The sequence below is a fragment of the Miniopterus natalensis genome, chromosome 3 (genome assembly GCF_054644295.1).
Source record: "Miniopterus natalensis isolate mMinNat1 chromosome 3, mMinNat1.hap1, whole genome shotgun sequence".
Taxonomy (NCBI): Eukaryota; Metazoa; Chordata; class Mammalia; order Chiroptera; family Miniopteridae; genus Miniopterus; species Miniopterus natalensis.
The window spans coordinates 95707734-95727491 of NC_142083.1; the positions used below are offsets into that span (position 1 = coordinate 95707734).

At 52.3% G+C, this 19758-nt stretch overlaps 1 protein-coding gene across 1 annotated transcript in view; it reads right to left on the reverse strand.

Moving 5' to 3' along the window:
• The window catches only part of GTF3C1 (general transcription factor IIIC subunit 1), a 68692-nt gene continuing 48934 nt past the window's right edge, over positions 1 to 19758 (reverse strand). Inside the window, 13 exon segments of the mRNA XM_016216232.2 lie at positions 1 to 953; positions 1910 to 2102; positions 3044 to 3095; positions 3791 to 4340; positions 5825 to 6105; positions 7312 to 7571; positions 8293 to 8580; positions 9858 to 10030; positions 10914 to 11007; positions 11735 to 11797; positions 14232 to 14344; positions 16121 to 16202; positions 18213 to 18355. Coding sequence (XP_016071718.2) covers positions 744 to 953; positions 1910 to 2102; positions 3044 to 3095; positions 3791 to 4340; positions 5825 to 6105; positions 7312 to 7571; positions 8293 to 8580; positions 9858 to 10030; positions 10914 to 11007; positions 11735 to 11797; positions 14232 to 14344; positions 16121 to 16202; positions 18213 to 18355 — 2502 coding nt within the window. The 3' untranslated portion in view covers positions 1 to 743.

Consider the following 19758-nt stretch of genomic DNA (forward strand, 5'->3'; position numbering starts at 1 on the left):
AGGGGGGGCCCCCCCGCCTGGCTAAACAGGGACCTGCAGGCTCCTCTCTGGGTGGCCCAGTCCCAGGCTCAGGGGTCAAACGTCCTGGCTGGACAGGAGTAAATCTCCCCTGGGGCCCTTGGCAGCAGGGCACACAGCCTCCATTCTGTGACAATCCTCACGAGGCCCTGACGCTCAGGGGCACTTGGGGCTTCCTGAGAAACCAGGGAGAATCTGCCGTGTGCTGGGATATGGAACACAAGGTGTGCTCAGACAGGGCAAACCCACAGCCCGAGCTCTGACCCCCCACTGGCCAACAGCTGACAACTGGGGTCCATATGGGACTTGGACAAGTAGCACTGTTCCCACATGGCAGCCACACCTCGGAAGCCTGTGGAGAAAAGTTTGCTCAGGCCTTTCAAACTCCCACCACCCAGGCTCCAGAGAGAATGGTAGGCAGGCGGCTGGGAGTGGAAATGTGTCTGCAGTGACAGGCTGAGGCCCTGGCACAAGAGAAAGAGCGCAGGCGGGGACCAAAGTCTCCTTGCAGCTGCTCCCCTACAACTCCAGGGTTCCTAGGCCAGTATGGGCAGAGAAGCAGGTGAGTGGGTGGCCCTCTTCCTGAGTTCCAGGCTGGGGGCTGGGCACAAACCTGTCCCTGTACACCAGGCAGGGTTCAGACACAAGGCCCCTCCCCAGGAGAGCTCGCTCTCCACACTGGAGACGGCAGCATGGATGAGAGGGACTTGAAGGCCACAGGTGCCTCATAGGTGGATCCACTTGTTCCAGTTGACCTGGTGGGGGAACACACGGCCCAGCCGGAGGGTGCAGTCCAGTGTGGGCTCATAGAATGCCATGGAACTCTCCCTGGGGCTGGCGGGCACCTCTGCCTCTTCCACCAGGGGTTTGGAGAAGAGCGAGACGGCCGCAGGCTTGAGCAAGCGCTTCTTAATGCAGCCGAGGAATTCCAGGCCCTGGAGACACCAGACATACAGGTTGACAGGGGCATTTATGGACCACGTTTGCTTCTTCCCAGAACAGGGTCACCTGTACATGGCCTTCAGTGACAAGTAGGGATTTAGTGGGAGGGTTTAGGCAAAAGCCTAGGGCAAGAGAGAGCAGTGTGATCAGCATTCCCATGGGCCACGCTGCTTCTAGATGGGGTTTTGTTTGGCCTACACATGCTTCAAAGCTCAAGGAATTCCAGCTTCCAGCTTGTGAGGAGGAGCTGGAGACCCTGGGCACACATGGCCGTGGGCAAAGGGCAGCAATCAGGCCCGGCTGGGACGCAGCTGCCTTAGGAGGCTGAAGGCGTATCTCCAGCTCTCCCTGGCACCCATGAGAGCTCATCACTTGCTTTCCAGCCTGCCCGTGGGCCTATGAGCTCGTGACCCTTGCTCCAGAGAAAGTGTCAGAGATCAGACCCAGGGCACCTGATGTTTAAGTCTGAGCAGCAGCATGGGGCTGGTGATGGCCACTGTGAGTGCCAGCCTGGGGCACGAACCCAGGGCAGGGTTGGTGACTCAGGAGGCTTTGGGCAGAGTGTTGAGGAGCAGAGCTGGGTGACCACAGTTAAAGGGGAGAGGCCAGATGCAGGGCAGGACACAGGTGTGGGACTTGTCGCTGGGCAAAGCTACCTCAGAGGGCAGACCTCTCTGTGCAGGGCTGAGAGCAGAGGTGAAGCAGGTAATAAGGGGGGTCACCTGGAGCAGAAGGCTCTTCTGAGGAGCCTGGTTCTCTGCCAGGAGGCCCGTGGGCCAATCCCTGCATCTGCTGCCCCTTGTGGGTGGTGCCTGCATGTGGCAGCCACACCCTGGAACTCATCCACCCCGTCCCTCTGAGGCCCCAGCCAAGGCATAGGAAGAGGAGACGTGGTGAGGGAGCCAGGGGGCCAAGGTGGGCCCCTCCCCGAGCCCTGCCCTGGCCTCACCTGGAGCAGCTCGAGCACGGCGATGGGCTGCAGGACGCCCTGGTAGTGCTGCAGCAGGCAGCTCTCGGGAATGCCGGGCCTGCTCATGATGTGGTACAGCACGGCCTCCATCATGCCCTTGCACACCGGCGTGTTCAGGTGTCCGTCCACGATACGCCACGGGCGGCTGATGAAGCAGATGTTCTCACAGTCCCTGTGGGGTGGGCAGGTAGGTGTCAGGCTCGGTGGGCAAGGGAAGAGAGCTCACTCACACGCAGTCCCCACTTCACAGATGGGATGCTGAGGCTCAGGGAGGTCCAGGGCCTGCCCCAGGTCACAGGACTGGGGATGGTCCACCTTCTGCTCTTCCCCCGCCCTCCTCCCCTCCCACCTGGAAGAGGAGTCCCAACCCCAGGGCCCACAAGCACTGGTGGAGGAAAGAAACAATGTGGGACACCTACTCAGACAAAGCAATAACCAAGACTGTGAAGAGCCAATGGCCCCTGGATGCCCCACGCTGGCAGAGGAGGGAGAAGAGCTATGACTTCTAGATTTCCCAGCTCTAGCTGGGACCCAGCGGCTGCCTCTACCGTCAGGTCAGGCTCAGAGGTCTTACAGCTCTACTTCTGTGTCATATAGCGGGTTTCAGACTCACTTTCCTTAAAACAAAGGTTTCTGCTAACACTAAACCAGTGATGGGTCTGCCACATGGGCCCAGGTGTGGGGCAGGCTCTGGACTAGCTGGACACCTGGCTGTAACTGGGCCCTGGGTGCACTGACCCTGAGCTCTCAGGAGCCAGGAGCACATGTGTCCCGTCAAGCTGAGGGCCATGCACACACACACGTGGGAGGTGCCCGTCACTGCCGGGGACAGACCCCACCCTGCAAATGCACAGCACTCTGGCCCTGTCCACTGCCTGCAAGGAGCACCTGCCTTGTCCCCGCAGTAAACGGACAACCAAACACTCCCCGACATTTCTGTGTCCCCCCTGCCAAGAACCACTGTGCGGGGCAAACTGTCCAATACTGAATCTCTGTGAAAGGTCTTCATATAATCATCGCTACCGAGTCTCTTGTCTGGGAACCCAGAGGACACGCCCCTCTCCCTGCTCACTGCCCCCCAGCCCAGGCCTTCTGAATCTGAGCCACACTCACCTTTCCCGTGCTGCCTGGGAGAGGCTGCTGGCTGCAGAACTCTCTGCCGAACCTGACAGAGAAGGAAAGGATGTGAGACTTTAAAAGGTCTCCCATCTTCTTCTCTCCCATTCATTTGACAAGTACTCCTGGGCTGTGGGGATAAAGCTGTGAACTAATGGACAGCGATTCCATTCCGCATGGAGCCTCCATCCTCGGAGTGGTGGCCAAGGATGCGAAAGCCAGTGCGCTCAGAATAGAACTGGGAAGGACTGTGGGGTGCACGTGTGGGGCTCATTCCCAGGGCCCAGGGGAGGCGAGTATATACCTCATTTTCCATCAAGAGCCCTGTCCACAAAGCTGAGGCAGAAACAGCCCCCAAAACAAAACACCCTGAGAAACCATCTAAAGAGGCCCCCGCTGAGACGGGATAAAGGGATTCACACACAGGAAGGGAAACAGCAGGTTCGGTCAGTGCCAGTGCTGAAGGAATGGGAGAACCTCCCATTTCTGTCACTGGCCCCTCCCACTGGAACATTACAGAATGCTGCCTCCAGAGCCACCCATTGCGGGACCCTCTGCCTGGTGGAGTTGCAGAAGCCTCCTGCCCTCTAGTGGAAACACTAAATGTACACTGGCAAATCCTTTCCTCTCCAGGCTGAGGCTATGCAAAGGTGAAGAAAGGCCCCTTTTGCCAACAGCAGCAGGTTCCCAGGGACAGAGAATGGGTGGGTGGGGAACGGAGAGTAGGGGAAAAAGGTTCTGTACCTCTGGTATCTTCTGAGCCCTCTGGAAGCTGGGCCTGACAGCTTAGCAGCTCTTGGCCTGGGGAGCCAGGTACCCCGACACACTCCTGGGCCTCTTGTCTGGCTTCTGATGCTTCTGGAAGGGGCTCCCCTGCACATGAATCTTCAAGAGCTACAGGAAGAACAGGTGGCAGGGTTTCTGCCTCCTCCTCTGCTCTCGGGCTGGGGCCCAAGCGCACGTCCTGGAGTGTGGGCCTCTTTGCTGGGGGCTTCTGGGTGCTCTCGGAGTCGGTCTCCCCACTCTGACCAGCTGGGTCAGTGCTGGCCCAGCTGGCGCGCCTTTTGCTGCTCTGGGAGCCCTGAGGAGGTGGTGCCTGCCTCTCGGTGGGGTCGTCCTCAATGGAAGGCCCCTCTGGGGGTCTGGCCTGGGGGTCTTCTCTTTGAGTGTCAGTGTTCTCCTCTTTCCCTTTCGGCCGCACTGAGTGCAGGAGCCAGGGTCGGGCAGAGGCCATGGTCACCAGGCGAACGGAGTTGCTGCCGACTTCCAGTACCTGGTGTTGCTTCAAGAGGTCCTAGGAAAAGCAGGAGACACACTGGGTCTGTGCAGGACCCCAGGATAACCAGGGTTTGTGTCCCCTGCCTGATGTGTTTCAGTGTCCTGAGCAAGTGCCCAGGGCCATCACAGCAGACAACTCGAGGAGGAGGCTGGGCTTCCAGCCCCAGGATGGCCACCAAGCTGGCCGTGTGGCACCAGGGCAGTCCTTTCCCACTCTAGGCTCAGTGTGCCTATTTGTAAAACAAGTCAGATGCATGAACTTCTTATAACCATGGCTGCACCCTTGAAGCTGATTGACTTTACAAGTATCCTGCCGGGTGAGTGTCCTCCCACAGAACACCACCCTGAGTGCTATCAAGGTCTTCTGCAAAAGCTGCTATTATTCCCATACGAATGACAACTCCTCTCGTATTCACTGCCCTGCCTCCACAGGCCTGTTCTTATCTAGGAACTGCACCAGCTCGGAGCCGCACATGGAGTCAACTTTCTTTAATTTTTCTATTAAAAACACACAAATCGAGGCTCAAGGACTTTGCTTGGAAGCAGGCCTCACATCCAGGCCGTGTGGGTCTGGGAGGGTTTGCTGGGGGTACTCACCCTCAGACCTCTGGGCCAGGCACCAGCAACTAAGGGAGCTGCCTGAGCCATCACCTCTCAACAGTCAATGGGCCCTGCTGCCTGGGTGCCACACCGTGACCTGGGGACAGCCTCCATCCCCACCTCCCAAGGCTCCAGGTGCACCAACACTTTCATGAATAATTGAACCCCACGTGGACAGCAGTTATTACCACCTCTTACTTCTCGCACTCCTAAGAACTTGTTTGATAACAAAATTGGCCTCCCCCTCCCGCTCCCCCACGATGCTGCAAGGCAGGAGTCTCCATGACATCACTAATAAGTGAGATGCACCCTTCTGCCTCCAGCTACTGACAATGCTGAGGAGGGCAGCCAGGTCCTTGGGCACTCCATTTAAAAGGTCCATCTATTATTATAGTCTTTGGATTCAAAGGTCACTGAAGTAAATGGGTCCAGGCAGCTAAAGTGGTGAGAAATGGGGCTCCAGTGAGTTGGGCTGAAGGTGCAGGACCAAGTGTGGCCAGACCTTTTAACATTCAGGAGAAGTTGGGTTTAGGCAAATCTCCTATTTTTGAATGCTGACAACTAATTCAATTTTTAAAAACATTATACGGCCTGGCCAGCGTTGCTCAGTGGTTGAGCATCGACCCATGCACCAAGAGGTTGCTGGTTTGATTCCTGGTCAGGGACGTGCCTAGGTTGTGCCTCAATCCCTAGTAGGGGCTGGAAAGAAGGCAGCTGATGGCTGTAAAATCAATGTTTCTATATCTTTCTCCCTTCCTCTTTCTCTAAAAAGAATCAATAAAAACATATTAAAAAACAAACAAAAAACCCCCACTATGCCCCAAACCCACAGTGTGCACCTGGCTCACAAGCTGCAACTTATGGTTTAGCTGCCCCAGGCCACCTTAGAGCATAGCTCACCTGCACATAGTCTGTGAAGGTTCTGGTGCGCTCACCATCTGCCATCTCAAAGGCGGAGAATCGTCTGCTCAGCTCCGCCTTGTCCACCCCAAAGCAACCTGTGGCTGCAATGGCCTCCTGGACCTCCAAGGCGGCAGACACGTCTCCAGGTGTATAGCCAGACAGCTCCACCTGGTGGACAAACTCTTCCAAGCTGCAGGTGTCCTCTTGGTAGTTTATCAGTCTGGTGAATGTGTCAGGGAGGCAGGAAGTTCCAACTGCTAGCTCTTCCAGAGAAGGGGCTGCAAACACAGGAGGATCAGAATCAGCCCTGCTGAGAGCCCCTCCCCAGGCCAGTGTACCAGTGCTACCGTGGCAGGACATGAGCCAGTGCCAACTCACTGCTCCCCAAACCTTCTCAGTGGACACAGTTGGGCCCTGACAGTCAGGTTCCTGAGCTGAGCTCCTGGATCCTTGACTGCAGCCAATGGGGCTGGATGCCCCCAGGGCCAATATAACTTTTCTGCTCAGGACTCAAAGTGAAGGCTCAGAGGCTGGGCCAGGTCCAAAAACTGTGACCCCCCAAAGTCCTGGAGGGGAGGTAGTCAACTCGCTGACCCTGGGGCCCACCACTCTTGATACTCCATGCTCATGGCCCCTCAGGCCCTGTGAGAGACCCCGGGACCCTCCCATAACCCCTGGTTTTGTGTACACTAGCCAAGGCTGCTTTCTGTTGCTTCCTGCAAAGATGACTCTGCTAAGACCACAGTCCTATGTCACCACTACTTTGCCTAGGTCAAGCTCCAGACAAAGCACAGAATACTAATGGTTACTAAACCAAAGGTAAACGCCATCCACCTCAACTCATAAAAATACAGTAAGTCAGACAGAAGCAGGAAAGGGGTGGGAAGGACGAGAAATGCAGGGAAGGGCAGGACCCTAATATCCTCGTTTTATGTGGAGCGGGGGAGACTACAGTGGAGGGTACAGGGAACAGGTCTAAGTCAGTTATTTAAAGTTTCAAAGGTAATCAATGAAACTAGAAAACAGTGTAAAAGTGGGGAGTAAAGAAGGTGAGAGACAACGCAATGTAAGTGGACTACTTGTTTTTCACAGCAAGAACTCAAAATACTTAAAAGTTTCATACAAACGCATCATTTCGAGTTAGAGGGAACGGCCAGGAGAATACAGGCAGAAACAGTGAGAGAGCGGCCCCGGAGAGCGGGCAGGGCCTGGGGGCGCTGCGGGCCTGGGGCTGCCGCTGCTGCCTGCCCTCCGGCGGCCGTGGCACCTGCACGGGTGACTGAGAAGGAAGCACAGCCGGGGACTCCCGCTGACTGCGCACCAGGGAAGCCGTCTGGGGCACATGCTCCTTGAGCCGGCTGCCAGGGTGGGAGGCGATTTTCCTTTTGTTTTGGCCGCGGTCAGCTGTCGCTCCGCACTTGGCTTCAGAGCTGGGGGGCGGGCATCGGGGTCTGGGCCACAGGCCGGGCCAGGGCAGCGCTCACCTGTGGACCCGAGTTGGGTGGGCGTGGGGCTGTGGCGGAGCCGGAACTTCACGTGACAGGAGTTCACCACGATGTTGTCGTTGGGGTTGAGGTTTCGGGTGCTGACGATGCCGGGGGCGCAGTAGCCCCTCATGAGCAGGTAGTTGGTGTGGGAGGCCTGGGGTGCTTTCACCTCGAAGCTCCGGCGCTTGGCCCCCGGCTCCTCATCCAAGTCTTCCTCTTCATCTTCCTCCTCTTCCAAGGCTCCGCCCCTCCCCAGGCTGGGAGAAGAAAATGCCCCAGGTGACCGAGCTCAGGCCTGCCCACCTGCTGCCCTGCTGTCCCTCCCGGCGCATACGGAGGCCCTCAGAGAGCCTGTGATGGAGCCCGGGCCAGGGCCTGTGGGCACTGTGGACACCCCCTGGCCTCTGGCTGTGGAGGTCGCATGGACTGCGCAGATTCTCCCTCTCCCACCTTCCCACACACCTGGCCCCTCTCCACTTATCTGTCTTTGCCAGGGATGTTCCTTTTGCCTGGAAACCCTTCCTAGTCTCTGTCCATAAAAATGCCTACTTCCCATTAAATTGCAGCTCAGCTATTACGCCAAGGAACTTTTGCCACTCCCTCCTTCTCTGTCAACCCTCACCACACTGTCCTCTTCTTTGGCACAGCCCAGTCATGCCTCTGGCTCCCCTGGTGCCAGAGGCACCAGCAGAAGGGCCTGCACTGGATGCGGAGCTGGACTTCCCAGGTCACAGGTCTGAGCAGGAGCTCCCAAAGGCACCACTTATGCTCTGCCGTCTTTGTACGGCAAATGCCCACAGAGTGCTGACACACATGGGAAAAGTCAGCCCACGCTTGTTGAATGAATACAGACCAGATGACTGAGCAAATGAAACTGCAGAGAGCACCAGCATGAAGAAATGATGGCACAGAAAGCCGCCAGGGGCGTGAAGCCATGGGTGAGGAGCGGGCAAGAGCGGCTGCGGGCTTGGCCCTTACCTCTTCATGACCTCATTCTCCACCATTGAGCTGTCCACCACTACGATCTGCTCGGGGATCCTGACATCCACGGAGACGAGGCCCAAAGAGAAGAGGGTCAGGGCGGCCACACAGTGTCCTCCAGGGCCGTCCAAAGAAAATGCCACCAGGTCACTTGGGGAGTCGTGACTATCCTGGTCTTTGAAGGAAAAATGATCAGGCTGGTCCAGCTTGCCGGCAGCCTGGATTCTGCTGAAGAACTGGAATGATTCTGTGCAGATGGTGCTCGGAAATCGCCATGTAAAGATCCTGAAGAGAGAAGGGAAGGGAAGGCCTTCTGAGGACAGATGTCGGAAGAGTTCACCTGGATGGACTACACACACGTCAGACCACGGTGGTCAAAATTTAACACACCAGCCTCTATTTTCCACCTCAAATGATAGTACCTCATTTCAGTCCCATGCCCATCTTCCCCACTCACCTGAGCACTTTCGAGGCAGCGTCCCATCTTTTTATCTCACTCTATGCCTCTCAGGCACTCACTATAAACAGGTGTCAAATTGGGGACGATGAATGTACTTTTTTCATAATAACCTTCACACAAGTCAAGCCCTCAACCCACACAGAGATGAGAGGACATGAGTGTGCCCAATCTCACTGTCTCCAAAAGGCGACTGCGTAGAGCCAAGCCCTTGCCTATGTCAAAAGGGTTACTTTCTAAGATTCTGTAACAGCAGAATCAGTAGGACCTAGGCCAGAGAGAGGGACCCACAGGTCTTTCTGATCTGCTGACCACTGCTTCTGGGCTCACAGATGAGAAGTGGCTCAAGGTTGAATGGCCTTGTTGGACTTGGACACATGTATTCTGCTGCCCACATTATGACTCTTTTTAGTACGTGAGGCAGCTCCCAGAAAGGAAAAGGAGACTGAGGCTCACTCGGGATGGGCATTTGGGAAAGGAGCAAGTGTCTGGAGTCACAGGCAGAGAGACGGATAAAAGAAACGAAACAGTACTCAATTTGGTGGTGTTCTGCTTTTAAACGCAGCCTCTGTGCAGATCTGAGGCCTGGTCAGGAGACCAGCATGGAGGAGAAGCCAGCCCAGGGGAAAGAGCTGCCAAGGAGAACTCGTGGGACTGTTTTAACAAACTTCCTTTGTGTGGTGAAGGAGGCTGAGGGTGAAGAATGCCAGATGTGTAACAAAGAACAGCCAGGCCTTCAGCTGGTGTGAGACCACGCTGTGCAGCGATTCTCAACATTGCACACCACCACTCATCGCTGCTGTGCTGTAGACTGGGTCTGAGCAATACCTGATGGCTCCAAAAGGAAGCGGTAAGCCTGCAAGACGGCAGATGGTGCAGCCCTGAGTGTGAGGATTAGGGGTGGAGGTTATACCCGACCAGGAGGGTGCACTTTTAACTGGACCAAGTATTACATTAGAAACTCATCTCATCCGATTTGACAGGAGAAAGGGAAACAAACTACCTGCAAACAAGTGTTAACTTTACGCCCACACACGCTCAGCATCTGACATGTGGCCCCCTGCCTTGCCCTAGGCCAGACCAAGGGTTCCCGCGCAGTGCTCACTTGTAGTAGCTCTGGGACAACTGGTACGACATTGGCACGAAGGGCAAAGCCCGGTTTTTCTTTGGGCCTAGCGTGTGGTTGACCCGGCGCCGGTTGACCAAGCTCCTTTTCTGGCATTCCACGAAGGCCTTCCCAAGGATATGGTCCTTATATTCCTGGTACAGGCGGAACGTCTGCAACACAGCAAGACATGGGTGAGCAGTAGGCCAGGGAGCAGCCAGGATGTGTGATGCTCAGGAGCTATAGCTGATTGTCTATAGAGAAAGTAACTGGCATGGGGACTAGGGCCATGGACTAGGAGCTGACACTTGGTGTGTGGGGAGAGCCTGGAAGAAGCCAGCAATCCTGTCAACCTTTACCCCCACCATTAGATCACACCTCAGAGACCAGAGGAGAGGTGACTGAAGAAAAAGGAGGGCTCTGCACCCCACACCTATTTCATTGGGTGCAAAGACACCAGGAGTGAACACAAAGTCACCTGTGATCCGCTCTTTCTTACTCCTTGCTCAACACATTGTATGTCTGGAGGCTCTACTCCCATATGTTCCCAAATGCACCTGGCTCATGCTGTCTACACTGCCACCATGAAGTTCACGCTGCCATCGATTCTCATTGCAGCCTCTAGCCAACTGCTCTCCCTGCTTCTACACATGCTACCTCCTCCAAACCCTGACCATTCTCCACAGCAAAATAATCCTTTGATGCCTAGATCAGACACATGGCCCTTCCCTAGCTCAAACCCCAAGGACTTTCCCCCTGCAAGGAGAATGTCCGCCCTCTCTATGCTGGACAAGGACGCCTGCAAGCAGGACCTTGCCCACTCTAGCCTTGACTCCTACAAGTCCACCTCTCATCAAAGCACTGGGATTCCGGAGGTCACTGGGTCCTGTGCCCACACTTTAAAGATGAAAGAAGTAAGGGCCACAGCCTCCGGGAAGCTCAGGCCCCCTGGACCACACAGCTGAGAAGATGAGCAAAACCTCACACGGCCCTGGCCTCTGCAGGGGTCCCAGTCCCAGAGTGCTGTGCAGAGCTGACGCTGGGTCTCATACCCACCTGGAATGACTGGCAGGACTTCATCTGACTGTCTGAGAGGGCCAGCGTGCTCTGGATCAGGTTCTGGAGCACCAGGTAGTGGATGTCATCCACGCTGAAAGAGAAGGGGGCAGCAGAGTGACATGAGGCTACAGGGCACTGCACATCCTGGGAAGATTTAGTTCTTGTTAAAAAAAAGTTTCCAATCTCACAGAAGTGACCTGAACACCCAAACTATTTATAAACCAAAACAAAACGCATGATGGTTCTTAGGTCTTATTAACTGGTCAATTTTTGCAGAAAAAAAGTGTCAGCATAGGGGGTAAGGGGTGATATAACCTGGAAACAAGTTTTCACAACAATTAACAAGTGTGGTTAAATGTTTATATTTTCTTTTCATCCAATTTTAAACAAGTTTTTCTCCAAAGAGAACAGGCTTCTCACTAAAAGAGTTCAAATCAAGCTGCATATTGGCCACCCAACATGGGAAAGCTGAGCTTTCCAACCACTTTTGCTTAGAAAGCTCATGGCTGAGAGCTCAGACCCTTTCCCAAGCCCACCTTATGCCTAGGCCAGTGATAATGGAGGTCAGGGGTCGGTAAACTTCTCCTGTAAAGGGCCAGATAAATAACTTAGTCTTTGTGGGCTATCAGGTCTCGCCTCAACCACTCAGCTTTGATGTGCTGATGAAAGCAGCCCAGACGAGACACAGAATGGGTGTGGCTGTGTCCCAATAAAACTTTATTTATAAACACAGGGGTCAGGCTGGATTTGGCCTGGTGCGAGGCTGCACAACCCAAATGAGCAGCTGAGGAAGAGGCACTCGGTATGCCAGTACTTGCCTGTTAAGCTCATCCTCCTTCCTCATTTGGTTTTTTTGGTCTCCAATCACCAAAACTCGGTATCTGCATAAGAAACAAAAAGAGCATGTCCATGCAAGGTTGCGGACCTTCATTAACCAAGCTGCAGCTGGCTCAACATGGCCATTTAGTGGTGAAATGTTTAAAAAAATGTTAAACTCACTAAAATTCAAACATGTACATGTAAATTAAAATGAGAAAATGTGGTGTTCTGTCCATCAAATGAGCATGTTAAAAAAATAAAGGTTGAAAAAAACCAATGTTTGTTTACTGACAATTATGAAGGGAAATGGGAAAATGTTAAAAGGCAGGGAGCTACTGCTAATTGCTAAGGGAGGATGATGTAAACTTGTGGGCTCGTTATGATTAAAAACAAACACAAGTGCCCTGGCCAGTTTGGTCAGTGGATGGAGTGTCAGCCCGTGGACTGGAGTCCCGGGTTCGATTCTGGCAAGGACACGTACCTCAGTTGCGGGTACCTCAGTTGCAGGCTCTATCCTGGCCCTGGTTGGGGCACATGCAGGAGGCAACCAATCAATGTGTCTCTCTCACACCGATGTCCCTCCCTCCCTCCCTCCCTGAAAAGCAAGGGAAAAAATGTCCTCAGGTGAGAATTAAAACAAAAAAACAAGCACAAGCACAAGAAAGAAGACTGAAAGAAAATACCCCAAAGGGGAATGGCTGTATTAGGTGTTGTACTTTCAGATTATTTCTCCATTTTTTTTTAAAGCTTCATGTACAGTTGTTTTATTTTTTGTGTTCATATCAAGCAAATAAATACAAGAATAAATCACAGAACTGGCTCTTTAAAAAACATGGCCATTTATTTGTAAGACATTTCTTTGGTTTCTACAAAACTAAAGTCAAAATTCACCTTTGTTAGAGTAAATTTTTCCTAAAATTTAAGTAGCAAGAAAAAGCACCTTTTTAGAAACACAAGTGAACTATTTTTAGTCAAACAAGAAAATATTTGGAACCATTTTCTTTTTGCCTTGCCTGCCAGAATGCTCAAGATTAAATTTAGTGCCCGACCGGCATGGCTCTGCCAGTTGCGTGCGAAGCTAGGATCCAGGACATCACAGTTCAATTCCCACTCAGGGCACATGCCTGGGTTGTGGGCTTGATCCCCAGCAGGGGGTGTGCTGGAGGCAGCCGATCAATGACTCTCTCATCATTGATGTTTTTCTCTCTCTCTCCCTCTACTTTCCTCTCTCTGAAATCAATAAAGATATATTAAAAAAAAAAAAGATTAAATTCACTGTTAAACTGTCACAACTGGAACTTTTTTCTTTCCTCTAAATGGTTCACTTCTTTAAATATTTTTATTTTAACTATTTTCTTTTAAAACTAAAAGTTGTCCCAGAACTTTACTGAAAATATGTGTGGATCCAAGTTACAAAGAGGTAAACAGGACATGTGAATATAAACCATGCCATTGGGGAATCTGGGGAACAGTTCACTGCCATTAACAAAACCAAAACTCCCAAAATAGCTTAAAGGTGTCAACTCTGAAAATGACTAGGAATCACTCCTTAGGCCTGGTGAGCAGCAGGTGCTAGAGAAATTATTTGTTGAACAAATGAAAGGATGAGATCTCCAACAGAAACATGGAGGGCCAACTGTACACACAAGTAGAAACTAACTGAGGAACCTCATCTCCTTACAGGAAGTAATTCAGAAATGAATTTTTCTAGAGAAACTGTCTTGATGAGGATGGAGAAGAGAGGGGAGTCATATTAGCATTAAGCAGAAGAAACAGGCTTGGCTCACAGGACACAGGATTTTAAGATTTCACAGGGTTCTGTGCTCACACCCAAATATATTTTTTTCCAGATGCCGAGTGGTTGAGCTGCCAGGGCTCTGAAATCAGACCCACCTAAGTTCAAATCTTGGCCCTGTGACCTTGGGTGAGTTCTTTACATCTCAGATGAAATGAGCAATCTTTTTAAAAATGCTTTAGTTTTTGATAATCCTCAGCAGAGGGTATTTTTCCATTGATTTTTAGAGTGGAAGGGATGGAGGGAGAGGGGGAGAGAGAGAAACATCAATGTGAGAAAGACACATCAATTGGTTGCCTCCTGCCTGTACCCCAACTGAGGCTGGGGATTGAACCTAAAACCCAAGTATATGCCCTTGACCAGGAATCGAACCTGCAACCCTTTGGTGTTCTGTTCAATGCTCTCACCACTGAGAAACACGGGACAGGGCTCAAATGAGAATCTTAGCAAAAGCACACCAGCCACCTGAGAGAGCCTGAACTAACTCAGCAGCGGGGCCTGAATGAGAGAAGGAATGGAGTGCTGGTAGTAGCCTCCCCATTTTTATGACACATGAGAGGAGATGAGGTGGCCCAGAGTCATGAGAGACGGCAGGGCTAGCTGCAAGGCCGAGTGGGCCTGCTGACTCATGGCAGTCCCAGCTGGTGCCATTTTCTTTTGCCCCACAAGGATCACACAGGACGTTCCCAGAAGAAGCTTACCTGGCAAACAGCTCCTGGAGTGTGTCTGGGATTTCAAGGTTAGGATTCTTCAGGGATGAACTAAACTTCTCTTTAAGCTTCTCCACGAATTCTTTAAATTCGTTGGCACAAACCTTTTAACGTGAGAGAATGAGATGCTAAGCTTTCTCTCCCTGAATGGAGGTTTCAATAAGGTATGTCATGGAAAATCTTGTAACAAACTCCATGGCAGGGACCTCCCCGAAGCACTAACTGAGACGTGCTGCCTCCTCTGCCTTCGGCCTCCCCAGCCCCGAGTCCACCTGGGAAGGAGATGGGATGCTCAAGGATTTGGCGCACCTGGTGCCAACAAGCACGCCGACAGCCTCATGACTGTATGAGCAGCTCTCCCCACAGCCCGAGGAAGACCCCAACTGTCCTGCAGTCCCCAGAATGCCCACCGTGTCCCACCCCCATAAGCAGGCCTGTATTCCTGTCACCTCCTTCCCTCCTCCCAGGCCCACTCTAGAGTCCACCTCCTTCCTCTTCCCCCATCAACTGTGGCCCCCAAACCAGTCCCCTCCTGTGCACCTGCACTGCGACCATCCCATTCCAGAGCGAATCACAATGCAGCTCCTCACTGCCCTGCTACCTCCAGTCTCTAACCTCCACCTTACCTTCCATGCGTGGCCAGCAAACAGACTGTGTGTCCAGCATGGATGAACTCACTCATTCCCCACTGTGGCCCTCCCAGCACTATACCCACAGGCCACCTTGCTCCCCCATCCTTTGGGCCTTGGCCTCAGCTGGCCCCTCATCTTAGGAGTCTGGGTTCCGTGCCAACACCTTTGAAAAGCCCTCTGCAGCAGATGCTGCTGGTAGCCTATTTCCTCCATCCCAATCTTTCTCAGGAGTGGAGCCAGCTTCAACCTGATTTGGGGAGGATGCACCCTCAGTTCACCTGGGTGAGTTAGGACGGGTCTAAGTCAATGATGGCAACCTCAGGGCCTTCTGGGAAAGGCTGTCCTGTCCCCTCCATGATACAAGACCCAGTGGGCTCAGTGCAGCCCCTCTCCCCACTTCTTCCTTTCCTCGGGTTCTGTTGTGAGGATCTGAGCTCCAGCAGTCAATCACAAGGATGGACAGCTGACTAGAAGTATAGTGACAGAATGAACCTGGGTCCTTGATGACACCTCTGCTTTCCTCACATGCCCAAGACTGCCTACCTCCAGGCTGCTGGGCATGCAGGAAAACAAAGCCTTAAGAGCCCGTGAGGTTGTCTTTCTGTCACTTGCATCACAAGCACTCCTGGTACTCTTCTGGACACGTGCTGTCCTCTCAGGGCAACTGCACTGTTCTGCATAGCCCATTTACTCCTCTGCCGTTCCACTACCCTGTGGCTCTGAGGGAAGGGCTGGATCTCCATTTTGATTGGCCGAGCCTGGCACAAGGCCTGACACACACAGCACAGACTGACATTAGCTCAATGGGCAAGGACTTAGTGGGCTCTGAGCTGAAGAGAACAGACATCTGGGTCTGTCAAGACAGCTCCCTTCCTTGTTGGCCACTGTCCCAGCCCCACCTGGACAGAAAACATAGGAAGAATCTCGTATCCTATCTGCAAACTTTCTGGGAAGTCTAGCGGCTTATAATTTTTGAAGAGCTGCTGTATTTTCTTAACAAAATAGGCCCACGGCACAGCAGCATTGCAAAGTTGCATCTCAAATTCTAATCATCTTTAAAAACTAATGCTGGAGCCAGATCCAATGACATTCAAAGCCAAAGAAAAGGCAAGCCAATTTCCCAAACAGGAAACCCCCCATGTCTGTAAGGCTGGCAGAGGCACTGAGACCCAGGGAACTAGACCAGTGGAGCCAGCTAGAAACCTCCGCCTGAGAGCAGGCTGAGCCCAGCCACAGCACTGGGCCTACCTTTGGGTCTTCATAGTCACATTTTCGATTCATGAAGTCTCCAACAAGGGCCTTATCTTGGTACACCTCGGCCAGGCACACCCTGCGGAGAGATCAAATGAGGCTGGGAATTGAAATGATGTCCATGCTCAGAAGATCTCTGGTCTAACATTTCTGGCTTTGCCTAACTATAAAGTGTGATTTATTTATATTCCTGTTGTGTGATTAAAGCTTGTAAAAATGAAGGATTTTGGCTCAGCCAAACCTGATTCAAGGGAGACCTGTTACTGCTCATGCTTTACACCTTGGCTTCTCTGAACTTCCGCCCTCCATGTGTAAGCTGAGACTAATAACTCCCAACTGCTCTCACAGGGTCTTGGCCAAGACCAAACGAGACAACTTGTGTGAAAGTGTATTATAAATTTAAAAGTATTATACAGGCACTGGTGCTTATTATTGCCAAGAGCTCTAACTTCCTCCGAAGCACTATTTGTCTACTCCACACATCTTCAGATCTCCAGGATGTAAAGAGCCTGACTTGCCCAAAAGGAAAGGGAGGTAGAGACAACCAGAGTTTTCTGGCCTCTTATGAGCCAAGCACTCCAGCCTGCATAAAGAAAGACTGTCATTCCACTGTATAGCTTGGTGAGGTGAAGGGGCCCCTGAGGTCACCCATATGTCAAGGGCCAGGGCAGGTGGGGTAGGTGTGGTTATTATTGGTATTATCCTGTTTGCAGGAGAGAAAACAGCCTGAGTGTAGGAATCCCCATCCTAGATCCCACAGCTCTGAACTCAGTGAAGACGGAGATCCAGCCTGCCATCCCTGCAGCCTCTTGTGCTCCACTTCCCTGGGCTGCTGTGGGGACAAGTTCCAGATCTCACTTCACTGCCAACTCACTGTCACCATAGACAATTCACACCCTCTCTCTGGGCCTGTTTCTACTCTGAAAAAAGAAGTTTGGACCAGGTGATGAGAACCCTTGCAGATAGAAAAATTTAAGACTGCACAGGAGACAGTGGCTTCACATGGGAAAGCCCCCTTGGTATGTGTAAACCATGGTTCTCAGCTGGGGCGATTTGGGCCCCCAGGAGACATCCGGAGACACTCTAGTGTCACACAGGGGCGGGGGCTACTGGCATCTAGTGGGTAGAGGCGGGGATGCTGCACAGCATCCTATAGTGCACAAGATAGCCTCACAGCAAAGAGTTATCTGGCCCTGAATGCCACAATGCTGAGGTTGAGAAACTGGCTGAGCTGAATTTCCTCCAGTTCTGGGCTGGACCTATCTCTACAGTCTGGCTGATTGCAGACAGCCCGTGGCTCAGATTCAACCCAGAGCCAAGCTCTCCTACTGACTTCGCAGAGATGACCTGTCAGTGGAGACGGCACGTCACAGCTGCCATGTGTCCCCTCCTGGCCCCTCTCTCACACTGGCTGCTCAGCTTGGACACCACCCCCGACACCTGGATGTTCTCTGGTGTCCCCCTTAGGCCCGTGCCTGTGGAGGAGTTGAAGGAGGAGTCTGATGAGGCTGGCAATAGACAAACTACAAGGTGAATGCTCTGTGACCCAGCCAGCTCACCCCACCACAACCAGACCCTGGCTAAGCTCTGAGGGAACTCCCGGCTCTGCTGAGGACACAGCTGAGTACATGTGGTCCACGAATCCCAGTCCTGTCTAGCTAGTACTGGAGTGAGGTGTGTGACTAATACAGCAACATCAAAAGCTGCTCTGGAGTGCTTGGAATAGTAGTGACATAGGCAATGCCTCCGCCTTCTCCACACACTAAGTATGTGATATTCAGTAAATCACCCAGCCTGTTTGGTGTCTGTTTCTCCATCTGTAACCTACTTCACAAGGCTTTCCTAACGTCTAAATAATACTTTGCATGAGAAAGTGCCCAGAACCAGGCCTAGTCCTCAATAAATCAAGGGCGATCTCGCTAATAAGCACCAGCACTAGACAAGATCACTGGCGTGTACTGGGCAGCTCCAAGTGCTCTGTCAGGATTCTCCAGTGGACCCTTAAGCCAATGGGATGAGAGCACAGCAAGAATGACCTGAAGCATTGGTAGCACTGTCCTAGAGTTGCAAAAGTTCAAATAAGGCTTACTTATAGTTCATATAGGCTTGTGGGTTTTTCACTATGTAGCGAGCTCTTCGTCCAACTGAATGAGATGTCTTATCCAAAGATTCTTCAAAGGTAGTGTGCAAAATGTCCCGCACAACCTGCCAAGGGACAAATGGGCCCTTCACCTGGATCAAAGAGAGAGCCAAGACAGGGAATCAGTATCCTCGGAGCCCAAGCCTAGGTCACTGACAAAAAGGAGTGGGAAAATGTGTTCTGTGGAGCCTCCTTCATCAGTGGACACTCCAAACAGCCGCCTCGTGTTTACTTTGTCACATTAACTTGGCACCGATGATGTGCCTGGCACAGAGTGAGTGCTGGGCAGAGAGGAATAAAATAAGCCCTCAGAGCCCTGTGGGAAGAGTGTCTTTTGACAAGTAAGGTCGGTGTTCAGAGGGTGTTGGGTAGTACTGATTAGAAGGGCAATACCTTAGGGAGGTTATGAATATATAACATGTGCTTAGAGGGTTTTACAGACTTAACTTCAGAGCATGTGGGCTCCGAAACATTCTGTGTGTTACATTAGCAGACACAGAATGCGATGTTAGCAGACTCAGGAGAACACCTCAGTCACGCAGGAAGGCAGAGCTGAGATAAGGAAGGGGCTTGAAGATGAGGCATTTTCTTAGAGCCCCAGAGTGAGGTGGCCCAAGAATATGGGGTAAGTTCAAGGGAGTGTGTGGAGGGTCTGCTGCCCCTGAATGTGCTGGCCTCTCCTGCTCCTCCGGCTGCACTAAGGGTGGGGAGAGAGAGGCACCCCCTCCCCCGTGTTGTGATGAAAAAAGCCATTACAGAGGCAGAAAACAGAAAATGGGGAAGCAACAGTCACCTTCAGGTTCTTTCTTGGAATAGAGACTGGGTTAGAAGTTAGAAGGGGCTGATGGTGAGAGGATCTGGGAAAATGGTCAAGAAAAGGGATCTAACAGCCTTCTTGGAGGCAGTGACATCAGAGGAAAGAGGGAGGGTTTGCAAGACAAGGAGCAAGTCCCTCCCACTGGGGATTCAGGGACACAGGCCAGGAGGACACACGAGTGTGAGGACTGTGGTGTGGAAGATGGAGGAGTGAACCATGAGAAAGCGGGAGTCGGGCTGAAGCCACTGCACCACTCCACACTGACTCAGTAAATACTGAGGGATGGTCACCGTGTGGCAGGCACCATGCTGGGGGTTACAGTGATGAAAACTAATAACAAGTCTTTTTGCCTCGAGGAGCTGCCACTTCTCCAGTGGGCCGAGAAATGCCAGAGGCAAAAGAAGTAGCATGGAAAGTGTAAGTCCAAAGCCCTGGCCAGGTGGCTCGGCTAGTTAGAGCGTCATCCTGATACACCAAGGTTTAGGGTTTGATCTCTGGTCAGGGTACATACAAGAACCAACCAATGAATGCATAAATGGGCAGAACAACAAATTGATGTTTCTCTCTCTCTAAAATCAATCAATCAACAAAAAATTGGAAAAAAAAGTGTATGTCCAAGGGACAGAGGGAGAACACAGTGATTACTCCCATTTGACAGGAACAATGAGGCCTTTCTAT